The 20,500-nt window shown below is 41.1% G+C and overlaps 1 protein-coding gene across 2 annotated transcripts in view; it reads right to left on the bottom strand.

Moving 5' to 3' along the window:
* The window catches only part of CFAP299 (cilia and flagella associated protein 299), a 320,900-nt gene that overhangs the window by 243,065 nt on the left and 57,335 nt on the right, over positions 1–20,500 (bottom strand). For both annotated transcript variants that reach the window (XM_087962764.1, XM_026676450.2), the window contains exon 3: positions 749–839. In XM_087962764.1, the coding sequence (XP_087818890.1) occupies positions 749–839 (91 nt within the window). The remainder of the gene's footprint in view (positions 1–748; positions 840–20,500) is intronic.

Genomic DNA, 20,500 nt, shown 5'->3' with positions numbered 1-20,500 from the left:
TGCCCTGCACAGGAGAACGGAGCTGGAAAGCAGGTTAATGGGGTGGGGAGGGAATGGGGATTTTGCAGTATCCTTCCCCCAGGAGTGAGGAGGGAATGGGGGAATCCCCCCCTCAGCAGTGGTGGGATTTGAAATTTTTTACTACCAGTTCTGTGGGGATGGCTTGGTGAGCGTGGCTTGGTGGGTGTGGCAGGGGAAGGATACTGTAAAATCCCCATTCCCTCTCCACCCCACTAACCTGCTTTCCAGCTCCGTTCTCCTGTGCAGGGCAACCAAAGAAGACCCAGCCAATCAGCTGAGACTTGGGTGGCAGAGAATAGATGGGGGCAAAGCCAGTCAGAGGTGGTATTTGCTGGTTCTCCGAACTACTCAAAATTTCTGCTACCAGTTCTCCAGAACTGGTCAGAACCTGCTGAATACCACCTCTGATCCTTGGAGATACTGGTTCAGCTGAACCGGGCCAAACTGGTAGAATACCGCCACTGAATAGGACCTCCTCTACAACAGACAAAGACACCTCCTGGTTTATCATAAACACACAGTGCTATTTTAATAGAACCCAAGCTATTTCCTGCCTGTTTCTGAAGTGGCACGTATGATTTTGACCTGTATGCATGTGTGCTCCCATGCGGATGTGTTCAGATATATTGTCTGATTTTACATTCTCATATTGACCATTCGTAATGCCAAGGTCTGAAAGGTAGATGTTCATCGTACATTGTTTATACAACTTTTCAGATTTACTCACAGATATTTTGCCATTACGGTTGGCTTCCTCCCTCTCTGCCAAGGCCTTCAGAAAATTATCTTTCAGCTCTTTTCCAGCACTTGACAAAATTCTAGAAATGAAAAAGAAAGAAAGAAAGAAACAGAGCACAGTGTTTATCTTGCTTTCTTCTTGATCCAAATCACCCCCTAAAGGAAAGCAAAATTTGATGAACGTTTCTCGACAGAAGGCGTATCAATGCCAGGATTCCAAACCAAGTTAACAAATTTGGTTGTCATGTTGCATTTAAGCCATAAGTTTGTTTCTGGCCTATGCCTCTAGCCATCATGGTTTCTATGTGAACTCAGCCAACTGTGGCTTAGCCAAACAGATGACTAAAACAAAGAAGTGCTTACTGTAATATGTGGATCCATCGATTAAAAGGGTTTTTCTGGATATGCTTGATTAATAAATGCAATCCCTATTTCTTCTGAATAAGATTTTTCTAAGCTGTATTTAGAATACAACTGATCAGGTCACCCAAGTTATTGATTCATCTGTGTTCTGACCAAGGCTTCCTGAGACAGTAACAATCATACGCTTTCCCCAAAACCCTTTTTTTTTTTTAATTATTTCAACGGCTGTGAATTATATGCATTCACAGCCCAAGTCCCAAACAGTTTATAAATAGTCCAACAGAAGTCTGCCACAGTCCTTCAGGATGAGGCTGATAAGAACCTTTATCTCCCTTGAAATGCTGCCAATGACTAAATTGCCAAACGGAGCACAAAGTCAACACGGAGCTTCAGAATTTCAATCGACCAGAATGAACAAAGTTGCTTCCTGCAAAGGCTCATGTCCCTTTGCTCCTCCTTTTTGTCTTATGGGAAGGCCAATCATCTCCAAGCCTTACTCTCGAGTCTCCCCTTTTGTCTTAACTGTTCTTGCCTTCTGGCAGCTCTGTGCACACGTGCACTGGGAACAGGCTCCCCCTGTTCCTTTGCCTCACTGCTATCGGAGGCTCTGGAGTCAGCACATAACTCTCAGATGGCCCTGGCCCTATCTCTGTGTCGGATGCAGGACCCTCATCCGAGCCCTCCCCAGACTCCAGGACTGGCCCATGTTCCTCCCCACTGTCCGACTCTGCTGCCAGTTCCACAGCTATGAAGCAATGACCTTTCTGTAGCTACAAGAGACGCAGAATATCATTTTTTCAAACACACTCCTTGTGTATGGATTGTATCAAGAAAAGCTACACTTTAGAATGACTAATTGGATTAGGAAGTTACTTTTTAAAAGAAAGTTACTCTTTACTGTTTGACTTTTTTGGCCCAGGTTCAATGGAGAAAAGAGCTGTAAAACTTTTGATTGTGACTTACATAATCTAATGTGCAGGAAATACTTTCGACGGGGCCTTAATCCTACATACTTCGTTCTTTAATAAAATGAACAGTAATTGTAAAAACTACACTTTGAAAACTTCATACGGTAAAACTCTTAAGAAGTCAGGGCTGGTATTTCTTTTTCCTTTTTTTTTTGCGGGGGTTGTGGGTTTTTTTTTTGTCAAAATACTTTAGCTGCTTATGTACTTTGTTTGAATGGTTTCCATGGTGATCCCAGATTTGGCTGACAAGGAGAAATCGACACCTGGCATAATATTGACAACAGCCTTACAAACAGTTAACAGCAAGCTAACAGCAATGCGGTCCTGTCATTTCTCCAATATTCACAAAAAAAAATTAAATGGTTACTTTATCAGCTCTAGGCTAACTTCTTTTTTTTTTTTTAAGTGCTACAATTACATTGTTTGCTTTCAAGGGAGGAGGGTTATTTTGTAATTCTTCTTCCATGCAAATAAAGAGAGGTAAAAAGGAGAAAAGTTCTTTAAAGCAAATATCATTAGTTTCTCTCTCTCTCTCTCTCTCTCTTGTTCTCTCTATTCTCTCTTTCTCCCCATTCTTTCTCATTCTCTCTCTTTCTCTCATTCCCTCTCTCTATTCTCTCTCCCATTCTCTCTCTCTCATTCCCTCTCTTTTTCTATTTTCTCTCTCTCCATTCTCTCTCTCATTCTCTCTCACATTTTCTCCCTCTCATTCTCTCTCATTCTCTTTCTTATTCTCTCTCTCATTCACTCTCTCTCATTCTCTCTTTTTCTCTCTCTTATTCTCTCTCATTCTCTCCATTCTCTTTCTCTCTCTCATTCTCTCTCTCTCATTCTCTCTTTTTCTCTCTATTCTTTATTTCCATTCTCTCTCTCATTCTCTCTCACACACATTCTCTCCCTCTCATTCTCTCTCTTATTCTCTTTCTCTATTCTCTCACACACATTCTCTCTCTCTCTCTCTCACACACACACACACACACACACACAGAGAGAGAGAGAGAGAGAGAGGCACCCAGCTATTGTATCATTAAATTATTAATATTACTATCATAGAATCGTAGGGTTGGAAAAAACCTTGGAGGTCTTCTAGTCCACCCCTGATCAAGGCAGGAGACCTTATATCATCCTGGTCAAATGGTTGCCCCATCTCTTCTTGAAAACTCCAGTGAATGGAGCCACCACAACTTCCAAAGGCAAGCCTGGTTAATTGTTCTCACTGTCAGGAAATTTCTCCTTAATTCTAGGTTGGACATCTCTTGGATAAACTTCCATCCATTCCTTCTTCTCCTGTCCTCAGGTGAGAATATGTTGACCCGCTCTTCTCTGTGGCAGCCCCTCAAGTACTGGAAGACAGCTATCATGTCAGTTCCTAAACCTTCTCTTCGTTAGGCCAGAGATACCTCGTTCTCTTAGCCACTTATTACATGCAGCTTATTTCACAGTAGGAATTAAACTCATAAAATAGTACGTGTGGTCCCAATGGGTGGAAAAAACAGTTATTCAAATATAGAAAGGAAAATTAGTTTCTCATATAATTGTATATTTGATGATGGGTGAATGGCCTTTTAGTTGTGTAGTATGTTTCATGAAAAAAGTACAATAAGCACTTATTTCCAAAACCACTTACACGTAATTCAAGAAGCTGTTGCATTTGTTGTTTGCTTGTTTTGTGGCCTTTTCATGCATTGAAGTAAGTTGCCCAGAATAGCTAGCAACTGAGCAGCCTTAGAAATGGACCAAATAAGGTAAATAAAAAAGCATAAGCAATCCCCAAAATCAATACTGATAACCCTCAACTTACAACTGATCGTTTAGTGACGGTTTGAAGTTACAATGACACTGGGTGAAAAAGTGACCTATGACCATTTTTCACATTTACAATCATTGTAGCATCCCCACAGTCAAATGATCAAAATTGAGATAGAATAGAGAATAGAATAGAATACTTTATTGGCCAAGTGTGGTTGAACACACAAGGACTTTGTCTTGGTGCAAATGCTCTCAGTGTACATAAAAGAAAAGATACATTCGTCAAGAGTCAAGAATCATCAGGTACAACACTTAATGATAGTCATAGGGTACAATCAGCAATCAAATCATACTAGGAAACAGTCAATATAAATCGTAAGGATGCTTGGCAACTGGCTCATGTCTCTGACGGCTGCAGTGTCCAAGGGTCACGTGATTCCCTTTTGCAACCTTCTGACAGGCAGAGTCAATGGGAAAGCCAGATTCACTTAACAACCGTGTTACTAATTTAACAACTGCAGTGATTCACTTAACAAATGGGACAAGAAAGGTTGTAAAATGGGGGAAACCCACTTAACAAATATCTCACTTCGCAACAGAAATGTTAGCAACAGCAATAGCTGTTCATAGTGCTTTCCAGCCCTCTCTAAGCGGTTTATGCTGTCAGCCGATTGCCCCCAACAATTTTGGGCCCTCATTTTACCCACCTCGGAAGGTTGGAAGGCTGAGTCAACCTTGAGCCTGGTGAGATTCGAACTGCTAAATTGCAGGCAGCTGGTAGTCAGCAAAAGTAGCCTGCAGTACAGCACTCTAACCACTGCGCTACCGAGGCTCAATTATGGATCGTAAATTGATGACTACCTGTGTGTAAGCCTACAAGCAATACTACTATAACTAAGACATCCCCAGATGCAAATTTGCCCCCAAAATAACCGATGACTGGATATAAGCAACAAGGGGAAACTGTTTTTCATGTTCATTTCCCCTCTGACATTGGAGCTGCCAAACCACAAAATTTTGACTTACCCTTACTGGAAACAGAATGTTGGGTTAGCAATTTGGCATGATTCAGAAAAATAATTGTGACAGAAAGCAGAATACCACCATCGTTGTATATAATACAGATACCATACTTGGAAGTAATTCTCATTACAGGATAATTACACGGTGTCAATGACAAGATACGCTACGATGTGCATTTTGGAGAAAGGATGTTTTTAAATTAAATTATTAAATTTAAATTAAAGAAAAAACAAAATAAAACAAAAGAGGAAGTGACATGAAAATTCTGATCATTAATCGTTTCCCAGAACCGAGTTGAATTTCTTTGTGACATTTTGATAGGTAGGTTAAAATGTGACATTTTGAAGACATTTTTTCTTAAGACACCAAAATGGACATTCAGCCATACCCCAAGTGGGTCACCTTCAGATTTTTTTTTCTGGCCACTGTTAAAGCTCTCTCAGCTTTGAAGAAGCTTTTTAAAAAATAATAATAATAAATTGGGTTGTGGTTTGGGGAGTCTTAGTGCTATAAATATATACTTTCTCAGCAGTCTGGGAGAAATAACTAAGCAAAATCTAAAAAATATAGAGATCAAAAGTATATGAACCTTGGATCACACCGTACAAGAGGCCCTTTTAAAAATAAACATCTTTAGATCAAGTCATAATATTAGTCTACTTTTGGGCGGGGACGGAAATATCTGTTATATTATCACACACTTTTGCTGCACAAGATACAATACGCCTTTACGATTAAAAGACTGAAAGCATCATATACTGATGAGCAGTAGATGAAAGGCTTGGTAAAAACTAATAATAACCCTAAGCAATTTTCAAATTTTTATTCGAATGGAAGCCTCTCTAACAACCTAGGCAAACAAACAGCAAACCTTCCTTTCCAAAATGCACAAAGATTACTTCTAAGAGATTTGAAGGAAAGCAAAACCTAATTTTTGCATCTTGGCATTTTCTCTTTAGCACAAGATGTTCCTTGGATAATATGTACCTGAAATGTTTGTCTTGCTGACCGCAAATCAATGAAAGAGGAGTTTTTTTCCTCCTAATTTGCAGAGAAAGCTGCAAAAAGAAAAAAGAAACGTGCTGGGAAGCAAAGGGCACACACAGTTAAAAACTGGGGAAAGTAAGCACTGCTTATACAAATAGCCCTCAACTTGCCACCACAATAGAGCCCAAATTTATGTTGCTAAATGAGTCATTTGTTAAGTGCATTCCATCCCATTTTACGCCCTACCTTACCACAGTTGCTAAATGAATTATTGCAGTTGTTCAGTGAGGAACACGGTTGTTAAGTGAATCTGGTTTCCCCATTGACTTTGCTTGTCAGAAGGTCGCAAAAGGGGATCACGTGACCCCAGAATATTGCAACCGTCATAAATATGAATCAGTGGCTAAGCGTCTGAATTTTGATCATTGCGTGTGGGGATGTGGCAATGGTTGTGTGAAAAATGGTCATAAGTCACTTTTTTCAGTATTATTGGAACTTTGAATGGTTATTAAACTGGAGTTTATTCCAGTTTCTGGCAAAAAAAGGACTCATTATGAAGAATGGGATCACTCAACAATTGTAGGTTGGCTTAATGACCACGGCATTCACTCTACAACTAAGGTCATAAAATCAGGCATGGTTGCAAGTCCTACTTAATGACCGGCAGGACTTACCACAGTAACTCCAGGGTCAGTTATAGTTGTAATTCAAGGACTGTTTGAATAGAACAGAATAGAATAACAGAGTTGGAGGGGACTTTGGAGGTCTTCTAGTCTAACCCCCTGCCTAGGCAGGAAACCCTGCCACTTCAGACAAGTGGAGCACTGTTGTTCCACTGATTAATTGTTCCACTGATTAATTGTTCTAACTGTCAGGAAATTTCTTCTTAGTTCTAAGTTGCTTCTCTCCTTTGGTTAGTTTGCACCCATTGGTTCTTGCTCTGCCTTCAGGTGCTTTGGAGAATAGCTTGACTCCCTCTTCTTTGGGGAAGCTCCTGAGATATTGGAGCACTGCTATCATGTCACCCCTAGTCCTTCTTGTCATTAAACTAGACATGCCCAGTTCCTGTAACCGTTCATCATATGTTTTAGCCTCTAGTCCCCTAATCATCCTTGTTGCTCTTCTCTGCACTCTTTCTAGAGTCTCCACATCTTTTTTACATTGTGGCGACCAAAACTGGATGCAGTATTCCAAGGGTGGCCTTAACTAGTAATTATAAAGTGGTATTAACACTCCACATGATCTTGATTTTATCCCTCTGTTTATGCAGCCTAGAACTGTGTTGGCTTTTTTGGCAGCTGCTGCACACTGCTGGCTCATATTTAAGCGATTGTCCATTAGGACTTCAAGATCCCTCTCACAGTTACTACTATTGAGCAAGATACTATATATACTGTACCTGTGCATTTGCTTTTTCTTGCCTAAATGTAGAACCTTACTTTTTTTATCATTGAATTTCATTCTGTATACAAACCATTCTGTATTCAAACATTTATTTGGAGTTTTCATCCATGGATCAAACAAGACGAGGTATTAGTAGGTTATTTAATTCTACATATCCTACAATCTTTAACATTTTATTGATGCCTTAGATAAGGAAATGAAGGAAATGGGAGATGAACAGAAATCACTTTGGAATAGTAGCTAATTACAAATTAAATATGAGCCAGCAGGGTGATGTGGCAGCAAGAAAAGTCAAATTAACAGACAGGCTGCATAAAAAGAAGAAATCATTATTCTATTGGATTCTTGATCAGATTCCACCACAAGTAAAAAGTTCAATTCTGGGCACCATATGTAACCAGGATCGAAGCAAACTAAAGCAGGTTTGACAAAGGGCAAACAAGGTAGATCAAGTCATTAGAAATAAAAATCAATTTAAAAACTGAATATGTCCAGCTATGGAAAGAGAAAACTGCAGGAGAATGTAACAGCTGTATCCAAACACCTGGAAAGCTGTCAAGACTTACTCTGTATCTTGCTAGAGTGCAAGACACAAAATAAAGAATTTAAGTTACAGGAGTGCAAATTCCAGTCGAACGTTAGGAGACATTTTCTTAATAACAAGAATGCTTAAAATATGGAACCTCTGACCTGGGAAAGCGGTGTGTTTCCCCTTTAATGGGTGTCTTCAAACGGAGGCTGGATAATTATCTTTCGGGGAATGTTTTTTTTAAAAATTTGGAATTTCTGCACAATGAATTTCCGCAGGGTGCTCCTAATGGTATCAGCTCTATGATTCAAAGCATGCAGGTGGATAGTTTCTCCTGCTGCTGGACCACAGGTGAAGATCCACGCTACAATTCCCGAATATCATGAGACCTAAACATCCCCATCTTGTTTGGATCACGGTCAACACAAAGCGAGAGTTTGTTTTTTCAGCTGCTGGAGGGTTTAGACAAAGGATGACTGCCCAGAGCGTCCCTTAAATACTATGTTGGCAAGGCAAGCGGGTGGAAGAAACCACATACCTGTGCAATGTAACAGATGGTGCAGTTAGTAACAATGAATGAACACAGCACTTCGGGAAAGGAGGCTTAAGTGAGTAGGCCCTTCACCACAAGACTCTTATCTCTTTATGCTTGGCTGGCTGGCCATTCTCCATTTCAATGATCAAGACCCCCCTTATGCAAATGATGGTGAATCAGAAGGTACACACCTGTGTTTGCCTCCATCTTTAATATCCCAGAGAAGGTTTTCAATCCTGTTTGGAGGCAGGCAAGCATGCAGCAACGTTCAGCTCAGGTTACAAGCAGGCAGGTGAAACGGCTTTTCAAGGGAGACAACAGTTTGCTGCGTAATAATAAGCCCTGACCTCAGGGTTTGAGGGTACTTTGTCTAATTGATTTCATTAATTAGACAAGGTATTTCTTCCATTTCTACAGATACTTATTATGCCTGGGCACAACTCAGTGGCTTGTGGCAATTTCAGGCCCCAATCCCAGAAGATTAAACACAATTTTTTAAAAAAGTAAGATATAAGAGTTGTATACAGGTCCTTCAATAGAAGTCAGGTTGGTAGTAATTGTTTAAATCTTCCTTTTTAAAAAACAGTATTCAATCTGTTCAACTAGCATTTAATATGCTTATTTTGCACACAGTAGCACATTAATTCTTTGTTATGCAATTAATATGAGGTGGGGTCAATTTGTCTCAATACAACAATTAAGAGTTCAAGTCAATCCTGATTAACCTATTTTTGCACACTTTAACATATTAAGAAGAGCCCTCACCAACATGAACGGCTGCTACTACACTCTAAAATACCTTGGAATGAAAGCAGAGAAAATCATTTGCAATTAGTATATGATTGTTCAACTGATGAATTCAGTATTGTACTTGATAATTGTATATATTAAGGAAAAGGAAAAAAAAGATGCTTCCCTAACAGAGGCGGACGAACTCTTACAACAACTCAAGTCAGTCCTCACAAACTTTAAAGTAGTGTGACGAAACACATGGAACACATAAGAGTCCAAAATTAAAACTCGCACCCCGCAAAGAAATTGGGTGTGAAGCACATCCATTATATAGGATGACACAGTAGAAATATAATGAAGCTGTGAATCTCAGAACACCAACAGGCATATCCTATTCTTATGGTTTCCCCCCCGAATGGAATTTTATAAGCAAACTCCAGATATAAATCTAGGAAATGAGACCCATGTGTGAAGGAATACAATCTTCCCCAAATGACAGATCTTTAAAAAAAAAAAAAAAAAAAAAACGGGACCAACCAAGCAGAACTAAAACAGCTGGAGATTGTGATAAAGTTGTTCAGCTTAGCGGAGTTTTATCAAGACGTTGTCCGGGTGCAAATTCCAGGTGGTTCTCAAACATCACGAAAAGTCCCAAGACCCAAATTTCTCGAATGCTTCTACTAATGTATGTGTAACCAGCGCACAATCTCTGGGGAAAATGCGCCCGCAAACGGCTCCACCTGAACTTACAGAGTGTCCAGCTGACCTCTTTGAAGTTATAGGGTGACCTCTGACTACCTCCCATCTTCATTTGCCTGAGTGCCTTTGAGACTCGCATGGATCTAAAAACAGTTCTTACGTATAACAGATGGTTCAAGCCACCATTCCTGTTTTGAAGGGCTCCTGACAGACCAGGAAAAAAAAGGAGAACAGATTGCACCACAGAGCAACAACAACAACAAAAATGTGGATAGAGCATGGTGGAAAGGGAAGCGCACGCAAGGATGTTTTCCCATATCAGCGTGATAAATTGTGCCATCACATTCAAATGGTCTTCAACCCAAAGCATACTCAACCTCTAAGGTGGGGGTGGGGGTGAATCCTGGGAGTTGAAGTCCACACATCTTAAAAATAGACAAGGTTGAGAAACACTGTGTTAGGGATAACATTGTTTACCCTAACTGGTTTGGGTAAAAATAATAAATATGGTATCATGGTTTGTTAGTTAAAGTGTGTGTAACTTTAACTGCAAGAATGTAATTAATGGCGTGGTTGTAAAAGCACTATATAAGAAGCGAGACAATTGCAGCTCGCTCTCTCTGGCTTACTGATCCCTAATTACTGGACGGATTGATGACTGCGTTCTTGCCGAAGAAGGAGTGTTTATTTTCTCAACGGAGAGAAGATAAAGATTGGATTTATTGTAAGTGTACTGACATTGGCTATTCAACACGGACTTTGCAAATAGAGTATCCCCGACAAAAATTGACTGAAATTGATATATGACTAATGGACCGTTTATTTGACTATGCTATAATTCTTAAATGGAATAAACTATATTTTTGATAGCACAAGCGTATCTGTATTTTTACTGCGTGTTAACTAGAAAACTTATTTCACACATTTACCTGTCTTCCTATCTGACTTCGCTGCACATTCTGTTTAGTTTGTTTTCCTTAACACCCGTTGGGGAATCCAGGCTTAACACACTGCTCTAGTCCAGAAGTATTTCATGAGAAGAGTACTACACTCCTCTGCTCGCAACAGAATACCCTTGTATCACAGGCTTGAGATTTTGGGCTTGGACAACCCTGAAGTATGCTGCCTACAGTTAGACTTAAGTGTAGCACACAAAATTATCTGCTACAATGTCCTACCAGTCAATGACTACTTCAGCTTCAACCGTAACAATACAAGAGCACACAACAGATACAAACTCAATGTAAACCGCTTCAAACTCGATTGCAGAAATTACGGCTTCAGCAACAGAGTGGTCAACGCCTGGAATGCGCTACCTGACTCCGTTGTTACATCCTCTAACCCCCACTCCTTTAACCTCAAACTAACCACTATTGACCTCACCCCATTCCTAAGAGGTCTGTAAGGGGGTTGCATAAGTGCACCATTGTGCCTACCATCCCTGGCCTATTGTCTCCATTTATTTGTACCTTTTTCCTGTATTCCTACTCATGTTTATACTTAAACCTATTATCTTGTAAGTGATTGACAAATCAAATAAATAAATAAAATAAAGTAAATAAAATATTTCACAACCTTGGACAGTGGAGGTTTTCATTCTACCGAACGTTGCAAAACCGTACTCTTTAACATTTCTGTCTTTTTTTTCCTGCAAAAGGCCAAAGGTCACCTATTTTGAAGTGAGAATAACAGAGTTGCAAGGGACCTTGGAGGTCTTCTAGTCCAGCCCCCTGTTTAAGCAAGAACCCTGCACCATTTCAGACAAACAGTTGTTGAATCTCTTCTTAAAAACCTCCAGTGTCGTAAAGGTGCTTTTTACAGAGGCAGCTGGACTTTCTTGGTTTTTTTGTTTGTTTGCTTGTTTGTTTGTTTTTGAAGATGTTTCTCTTCTCAACCAAGAAGCTTCTTCGGTTCTGTAACTTCTTCAGAGCCGAAGAAGCTTCTTGGATGAGAAGTGAAACATCTTCAAAGAAAAAACAAGAAAGTCCAGTTGCCTCTTGAAAAAAAAGCACCTTTGGCAACAACCATGACTTGGATGACTGAGAATCTCCACGGACCTCCAGTGTTGTACAATTGTTCCATGACATCATCTTCAACACACATAATATTTCAGCAGAACCCTCAGTGATCACACATTTCACAATGGGACTCCTGCTCACTTCTCTAATCTCTAAATATTTTGAATATTCATTTCAAGTTACACACAATGACAGCAGCAATCCATATCAAGACTTGAGTCAAAAGTCATAGCTGAATGTGTTTTTCTCAGAGAAGCAGTATACCTCAAGTCCTTCATTTAAATTGTGGTTCATTAAGGCATAGGTACTGGCCTTTATACCAGGGACACGGTGGCTCAGAGGCTGAGACGCTGAGCTTGTCGATCAGAAAGGTCGGCAGTTTGGCGGTTTGAATCCCTAGCACTGCGGAATGGATTGAGCTCCCGTTACTTGTCCCAACTTCTGCCAACCTAGCAGTTTGAAAGCATGTAAAAAATGCAAGTAGAAAAATAGGGACCACTTTGGTGGGAAGGTAACAGCATTCTGTGCACCTTCCGCATTTAGTCATGCCAGCCACATGACCATGGAGATGTCTTCGGACAGCACTGGCTCTTCGGCTTTGTAATGGAGATGAACACTGCCCCTTAAAGCCGGAAACGACTAGTGAGTATGTTCGAGGGGAACCTTTACCATTACCATTACTGGCCTTTATAATCTATTCCACACAAAGGCCGCTAACACATATATACTTTTGAGTAACTCACATGAAATATGAAAAAAAAAAAACCCTCCAAAAAAGCAATACAGTTGACGCTGTGGAGTCAGCATCGTTGCCCTTGAAGTATCAACAGCTAAGATTCTTGGAAAGCATTTTTATTATTTATATGAGTCCCACTAGCAATATCAGAGTTGAAGCCAGAACAGATGGTAGTCAAACATAGCTACGGAGATCAATGGCTGAGAAAATGCTGAATCAGGTTCACATTCCACGTATTCCAATATATACGGTTCAAAACAGCCCGTCAAAGGATCCCAATGCACACAACATGAAAGCTTTGGACCCTGTTATTTATCAACATCTTGAGACATTAAAAGTTGGAAGGCTTCAGGAAACTAAGCTTGCCAGTAGCCTGAAGACAGATTTACCTTCTATAATTTTGGGGAGTGCGTGAGAGGTTGCCTTTGGGTCAAGTGTCGTTTCCTAGTGATTGCCTAGACCAGCGGTGTCAAACTAGATTTCTTCAAGGGCTGGATTAGCATTATAGTTCTCCTCCGCAGGCTGGCCGGGGGAAGGGAGGGGTGAGGTTTATTCCATTTTGGCTGGCAGGATGCTGCAGGAGATGTCCATCTCCTCTACCCCACCCTCCGGCCCGGCCCACGGAGAACTACAATGCTGATTAGGCTTTGAAGAAATCCAGTTTGACACCAGAGGTGGTATTCAGCAGGTTCTGACCAGTTCTGGAGAACCGGTAGTAGGAAATTTTGAGTAGTTTGGAGAACTGGCAAATCCCACCTCTGACTGGCCCTGCCCCCATCTCTTCTCTGCCTCCCGAGTCCCAGCTGATTGGCTGGGTCTTTTTTGGTTGCCCTGCCCAGGAGAACGGAGCTGGAAAGCAGGTTAGTGGGGTGGGGAGGGAATGGAGATTTTACAGTATCCTTCCCTTGCCACACCCACCAAGCCATGCCACAGAACCGGTAGTAAAAAAAATTGAATCCCACCACTGTTTGACACCCCTGCTCTAGTCAGTTTTGGCCAGCAGTGCTGCAGGAGGCAGTCCAGGCCAAAAATGGGCGGCATACACACACAACCCATGCACCCTGTTATCACTAGCAGAGGCACCCCGGGCTGTCCTTTGCTATTTCAGGTCAGCCCCACGGGCCAGATTTAAACAGCCTGTGGGCCGAATCCGGACCACGGGCCTTGAATTTGACACCTCTGGTTGAGGCTGCCTTGTCCCTACAGCTTCCTTGGCAAGATTTTGGGAAGTGATTTGCCCTTGCCTGCTTCCCAGGGCTGAGAGAGAAAGAGTGACCGGCCCAAGATAATCCAGTTGGCTTTGCCTACGGTAGAACTAGAACTCCCAGTCTCCCAGTTTCTACCTGATGCCTTAGCTTCTGCACCAAACTGGCTCTCATCTGTGACTGATCACTAATTAATTTATCCCCAAAGCAATTCAGTGAGGGACAAGCACACCTACTTGGAGAATGAACCCAGTTTAGTTAAATAATTAGTTTGATTTAGTGGTTAAGGCCACAGGGTACAAAATGGAAGGCTGGGAGTTCTAGTCCTGCCTTAGCCAGGGAAGCAGATGGGTGACACTGTCTCTCAGCCAAAGGTGGTATTCAGCCGGTTCTGACCAGTTCTGGAGAACTGGTAGCGGAGGTTTTGAGTAGTTCGGAGAACCAGCAAATACCACCTCTGACTGGCCCCGCCAACCCCATCTCTTCTCTGCCTCCCGAGTGTCAGCTGATCGGCTGGGTCTCCTTTGGTTGCCCTGCACAGGAGAACGGAGCTGGAAAGCAGGTTAGTGGGGTAGGGAGGGAATGGGATTTTGCAGTATCCTTCCCCTGCCACGCCCACAGAACCGGTAGTAAAAAAAAAATTTGAATCCCACCACTGCTCTCAGCCCAACTCACCCCACAGGGTTTTTTGTTTTGGCAAAAATAAGAGGGAAACGTGTTCACTGTCTTAAATTATTTGCAAATATAATCAGACAGGATATAAATAAATAAATAAGAAACAGGAGATAGTAGAATTTACTTTCTCAGTGCTGTCAGTGCATTCTGGAGGAATATTACAAAGATCCATAGCCTGGAGAATCTTCAAGAAAACCTGAAATCTTACACATGGTGCCAATCCCTGAAAACTACCAATATTCCACTACCTGTGATTTCTGTGTAGTATGGAACACAAACCCTGAATGTGGGTTTGTAATAAATAAAGTCTGTAATGTACATGGTACTGCTTTGAGAAAACTATTTTCATAAATGGATTCCAAATGGCTTTATTGGAAATCATATTTTTTTTCCAGTGGAGTGACTAATCTCTATAAGTGGAATATAGATAGTCCTCGATTTATGACCAGGATTTCTATTGCTAAATAAAGTGATCCTTAGGCGAGTCATGCCCAATTTTATGATCCTTCTTTGCCCTGGTTGTTAAGTGAATCACACATTAAGTAAAACCAGCTTCTCCCATTAACTCTACTTGTTGGAAGCCAGCTGGGCTGCTTACAAACATCCAAATGTTGAACATGTGACCATGGGAATGTCACGCTGAGATGGTCATAAGTGCAAGGAATGGTTGTAAGTCCGTGCTGTTTGAACGGCAGCCAGTAAGTGAATGGGTATAAGTTGAGGACTACCATAAACAGATCAGGATAGCGTTAGTCATCTTTCAGTGTTTACTCTGGAGGTTCCACTGCTAGCTATAAAGATGAAATAGGTCTCATCAATGAATTCATTTAATTTAATTTTAAAACCTTCAACAGCCATAAGAAGGCATTAATACGGAACTTGCAAAGATCATATATATCACATTTCAGACCAGAAAACCTTCTTGCCCTGGAAAAGGAATTAACCTGAATTATGTTTTTTTTAAATTATAAGCAGAAGTTCTCTGCATTTCACTGGCAGCAAAATACTAACTGGCAAGCTACATCATTTCTGACATAAAGCAGGTGCAATGGGTAAAACAAAATAGATTACAGATTTGTTTAACCTTATAAAGGACCTGTGGGATGAAGGAAAAACCTGAATTAACTAGGTTAGGTAATTGCACTGGATTAAAAACTATTAAACTTCTTGCTATCTGAGCTAGTTGTTACATTGAAGTTTTTAAATTTTTGCACAAAAGACTTACTGAGGTTTTAATCATTATTTCGAACAATTAATTGGGAAAGAGAAGTGAAAGAGGCCTGCAGGATAGTTAGCTAATGATGATTATTATTTAGCCTGTGATCAGAAGAGATGTAAATACAGTCCACATAATTATAAGTAAAGCTTTTATGAGGCAGTGGCCTCATATTTGGATGTCTAATTCAACTATTTAGGTGATCCCCTTTGGCATTGCTTCAGGTAGATTAACAGATTAACAGAGTTGGAAGGGATGTTGTAGGCCATCTATTCTAGTCCAACCCGTTCACCCAAGCAGGAGACCTTACACCATTTGTGACGTGAATGCACACATGGAGAAATACATGTCTTTGGAGCAGCTCTTACTTTCTGAACTCTGCGAATTACTATGAATTAATATGAACTCGACAAATTAACATGCCAAAACATTCACAAAATGTACTACTTCCTTGTAATTTAAGCTTGAAAATATCCAAAAGCAGATATAAATTGCAGGATGTCTTGGCTATTTCCTGAAGCTCATGGCAACAGCAATAGCACTTAGACTTACACACCATTTCACAGTGCTTTACATCCCTCTCTAAGCAGTTTACAGTGTCAGCATATTGCCCCCAATAATCTGGGTCCCCATTTTACTGACCTCGGAAGTGAACAGCAATAGGACTTAGATTAATATACCCAGGTGTGGAATTCAAATTTTTTAACAACCAGTTCTTTGGGCTTGGCTTAGTTGGTGGGTATGGCTTGGTGTTCATGTGACTGGCTGAGCATGGCCAACTCAACATCACTCACATTGAGGCACACATCTCCTCATCTGGCCTCTCATGACTGTGGGGATGCTGCAACAGTTGTAAGTGTGAAAAACGGCCATAAGTCACTTTTTTCAGTGCCATTGTAACCTTGAATGGTCACTCAACACAAGCAAAGTACTAGCAAGGGAAAGAAAAAAAAATCCAAAGCAGTTCCAGAGACAGGAAGTCTAGTCCTGCCAAGAATGTAATAAGGGTTAACGGAGAGGCAGTTTCTGTAAGCAATACCAGAATGTTTCCTTCCTGCCTTCCTTACAGGATTAGGCCAGTAATTTCTTCTAACAACCGATTCTCCGAACTGCTTGGAATGTTAACAACCGGTTCTAGCGAATAGGTGCGAACCTGTAGAATCCCACCCCTGAATATACCCCTTCAGCCCTCTCTAAGCAGTTTTACAGAGTCAGCCTATTGCCCCCAACAATCTGGGTCCTCATTTTACCAACTTCGGAAGGTTGAGTCAACCTTGAGCCGGTCAGGATCGAACTGCTAGCAGTCAGCAGTGTGTTAGACCTGCAGTACTGCATTCTAACCGCTATACCGCCACGGCTTGAATGGAAGGAATAGCAGAATAACAGACTTGGAAGGGACATTAAAGGTCTTCTAGTCCAACCCCCTGCACACCCTACACCATTCCAGACAAGTGGTTGTGCGGTCTCTTCTTAAAAGCCTCCAATGTTGGATACCCACTTCTGAAAGCAAGTTGTTCCACCGGTTCATTGTTCTTATTGTTAGGAAGTTTCTCCTTAGTTCCTAGTTGCTTCTCTCCTTGATTAGCTTCCATCCATTGTTTCATGTCCTGCCTTCAGGTGCTTTAGAAAATATGGTAGGTTGACCCCCTTCTTCTTTGTGGCAGCCCCTCGAATATTGGAACACTGCTATTATGTTGAAATCATATTGAATATGTACTTTGTTCTCCCATCATTTTGCAGCCTGCCTTCCTATAGTCTGGGTTCTATCTTTCCAGGGTTGGATTTTTGCCACGGTTAAGAATTTCCTTCCAAGCCACCTGGCTATCAAGTGCAAAGGCAAAAAAAAAAAAAAAAAAAACCTCTTGCAATTCAAATATTTAATCTTTGCCTCCTAATAAATTTCAAGGCAGCTCTTCTGGAATGTGAAGTCTTCATCATCATGTCTCATTTTATTAATGTGAAGCCAATGGAGGTAATGTGAATGCAAAGGGCTTTTGTTTTTCAAGTTTTTTTCTTTCTTTCTTTAAAAAAAGAAAACGAAAACCCCAACTGTTATAAAGGATCATTTTCTGGATCTTTTTAATCTTCACTTTCCTTTACCAAGTTATCTTCAGACAGATGTTTTCACCTTGCTGGGTAAGGAATAAGGTCAGCCAGAGGCCAGGCTAATAAGGTTATCATGCATATACTGTACTGGGAAGACACTAGCAATATTTTTTTCTTCTTCCCTATAGAAAGCAGGAAACCCTCCATATGGTACGGATCAGCAGAAAGAATCTGTTTTTTTTTTAATGTGAAATCATCCCATGCAATTAATTAAGATTATAGTTTGTTGAAATTCTTTTTTTGTCTCATTACTACTCCCAATCAAGGCTAGCCACTAGGTGTTGGGGGGGAGGCATACGTGTTGCGCAGGGATGGGCTGCTGTGGGTTGGGAGAACCTCCGAACCCCCAACTCCTGGCTGGCCCCACCCACCCCTCCATGCCCTTCCCGTCCCCGGAGTCCATGTGGCCCATTTTGGATGCAGGTAAATGCACGGCACATGAAAAATGGGCCTCCCGGAAGTTCGGGAAGGCTGGAAATGGGCCGGTTTCCAGCTTCCAGAGAGCCCCCAGAGCACGGGGAGGCTGTTTTCGCTCGCCCAGAGGCTCAAGGAAAACCTCCGGAGCCCGGGGAGGGCAAAAACAACCCCTCACCACCACCGTGGTGCAGGAAGCTGACTAGGCCACACCCAAACATGGCCACACCCACCCAGCAACCAGGCAGAGAACCCTTCGCTAAAATTTTTAAAGCCCACCCCTGGTGTTGTGTGGAAGAAAATTCTACAGCAGGGGTGGGTAGCTATGGCCCCTTTACCACCTGGGTATTTCAACTCCCAGAATTCCTTGAGCCAGCACCTCTCAGGAATTCTGGGAGTTGAAGTCCACAGGTCATGAAGTGGGCCACAGTTACTCACCCCTGTGCTTAAGTCTTTAGTTGAATTTACCTGCTGTAATCATGCTAAAAAACCATGATGAGAATTCTCTGTCTTATTTGTTTTTTTAAAATCTAAAATACGGGTAGTCCTCGACTTACGACCACAATTGGGGAGGGGGGGAATCAGAATTTCTGCTGCTTGGCAAGATGGCTGTTAAATAAGTCTCACTTAGCACTCAATCTCCACAATCCCCAAATCCCAGTAACCCTGGCCCCCATTTTGATTGGATTAGACAAAATACATTCTTATATCTGAAAATAAAAAACACCCAACTATAAAGAACTAGCTCGATACACTATGAAACTGTGTGGTCGGGTTTAGTTTTGGGGAGGAAAATAAGGTGGGGGGGAATTCTGCCTCTGCCTACCAGCATCCCTCGGTATTCATCTGGCTAGTGTTCTGTCAGTGTGTGAGACAGTTGAGGGCTGTTTAGAAACGGAAACAGTGTTTGCTGTGTGAGCAAGAAGGAGACAGCAAGGAGCCAGGAGGTGGCTTAGTTCAACTGTTCTGTACTAAAGTTGCTTGGTGGTGTGAAACTGAAACTGAAACTCCTCTCCTCTGCTTGTGTTTTGCATTTGGAACAGATTTCTTTTCAGGTGGGGAGGGGGAGTAAAACTCCTTAGCATCAGAGTGTGTTAATAATAATATAGGAAATACTAATGCTCTGATGGTCATTTTGAAAAAATCCTTTCTTAGGGAACACCAAGAAGCCAAGAGGAACATATGTGCCAAATTTCAAGTTTGTAGGCTTTTTTTCTGGAGATTTTGTGATGATGCGTGAGGAGTATTTTGCTTTTATATATGTAGATAATAATAATAATAATAATGAATCACACAAAACCCAGATATTGCAGGCAAACTATAATAATTGCTTTGCATGGGAAATCCATGCCTACCCCAAGAACTTTAATTTATTTTGCTATCTGTGTATTAAAAAGTCTCGTTCTCTTTTATTCTTATTTCTCTGCAAACATAAGGCAAGGTGCTCAAGATTTATTTTGTCTCTACTGCAGTTTGTTTAGTAACCATTCGAGATCGAGGCATTGAACAATGTGACTTGTGACTGTCTTTTTCACACATACGACCATTGCAGCATTTTCATGGTCATTCAGATGCTTGGCAACTGACTCATATTTATGACAGTGTCCCATTTTTGTGACCTTCTGACAAGCAAAGTCAATGGGGAAGCCAGATTCACTTAACAAACGGGTTACTAGCTTAACAACTGCGGTGAATCACTTAAAGACTGTGGCAAAGAAAGATCACAAAATGAGGCAAAATTCACTTAACTGTCTCACTTAACAACATAAACTTTGGGCTCAATTGTGATCGTAAGTCAAGGACTACCTGTATTCTACAGCACTAGCAAAACTACATCAATCACTCAGTATTCCTCTGTGCTTTAGCGCACAACAGAAGGATTTCTCTTCCATGATAGAATAGTCCCATGAGAACCTCATGCTAAGAAAAATCTGTTCATTACCAGAATAAAAAATTGGGGAAATTAATTTTACATTATCTTATCTTGACAGCTGAAGCTTTAAACATGACTGAATGATATTCATCAGATCAAAATTACTTTAACCCAGCTGATTGCCAAAGGGCTAACTCAACAAAGATGATTGTTAGGGATTAAAAAAAGAGGGACGCTTCAAATCTCTGAGCATCTCACCAGTCAATGCAACAAGAGACAATAAGCCAGATGGAGCAAGAACAATTAATACATGATGAGAAGCTGCCTTAAACAGCGAATAAGGACGAGAGCCACAAGAATCTAATTCCAGAACAGCTGTTAATTTGTATAACAGGCTAGCTGAAGTTTCAATACATACAGCATTTGTTAGTAGCTACTGATACTGCCTACTCACAGATTCTAAACTAACTCTTTCTCAACTTAGAGCGCTCCAGATGTATTTAATTACA

Source organism: Notechis scutatus, chromosome 4 (genome assembly GCF_049901735.1).
Source record: "Notechis scutatus isolate UNSWTSFEM ecotype Mainland chromosome 4, rNotScu1.2, whole genome shotgun sequence".
NCBI lineage: Eukaryota > Metazoa > Chordata > Lepidosauria > Squamata > Elapidae > Notechis > Notechis scutatus.
Note: the sequence above shows the minus strand (reverse complement) of the source record. Positions and strands in the feature narration are given on the sequence as shown.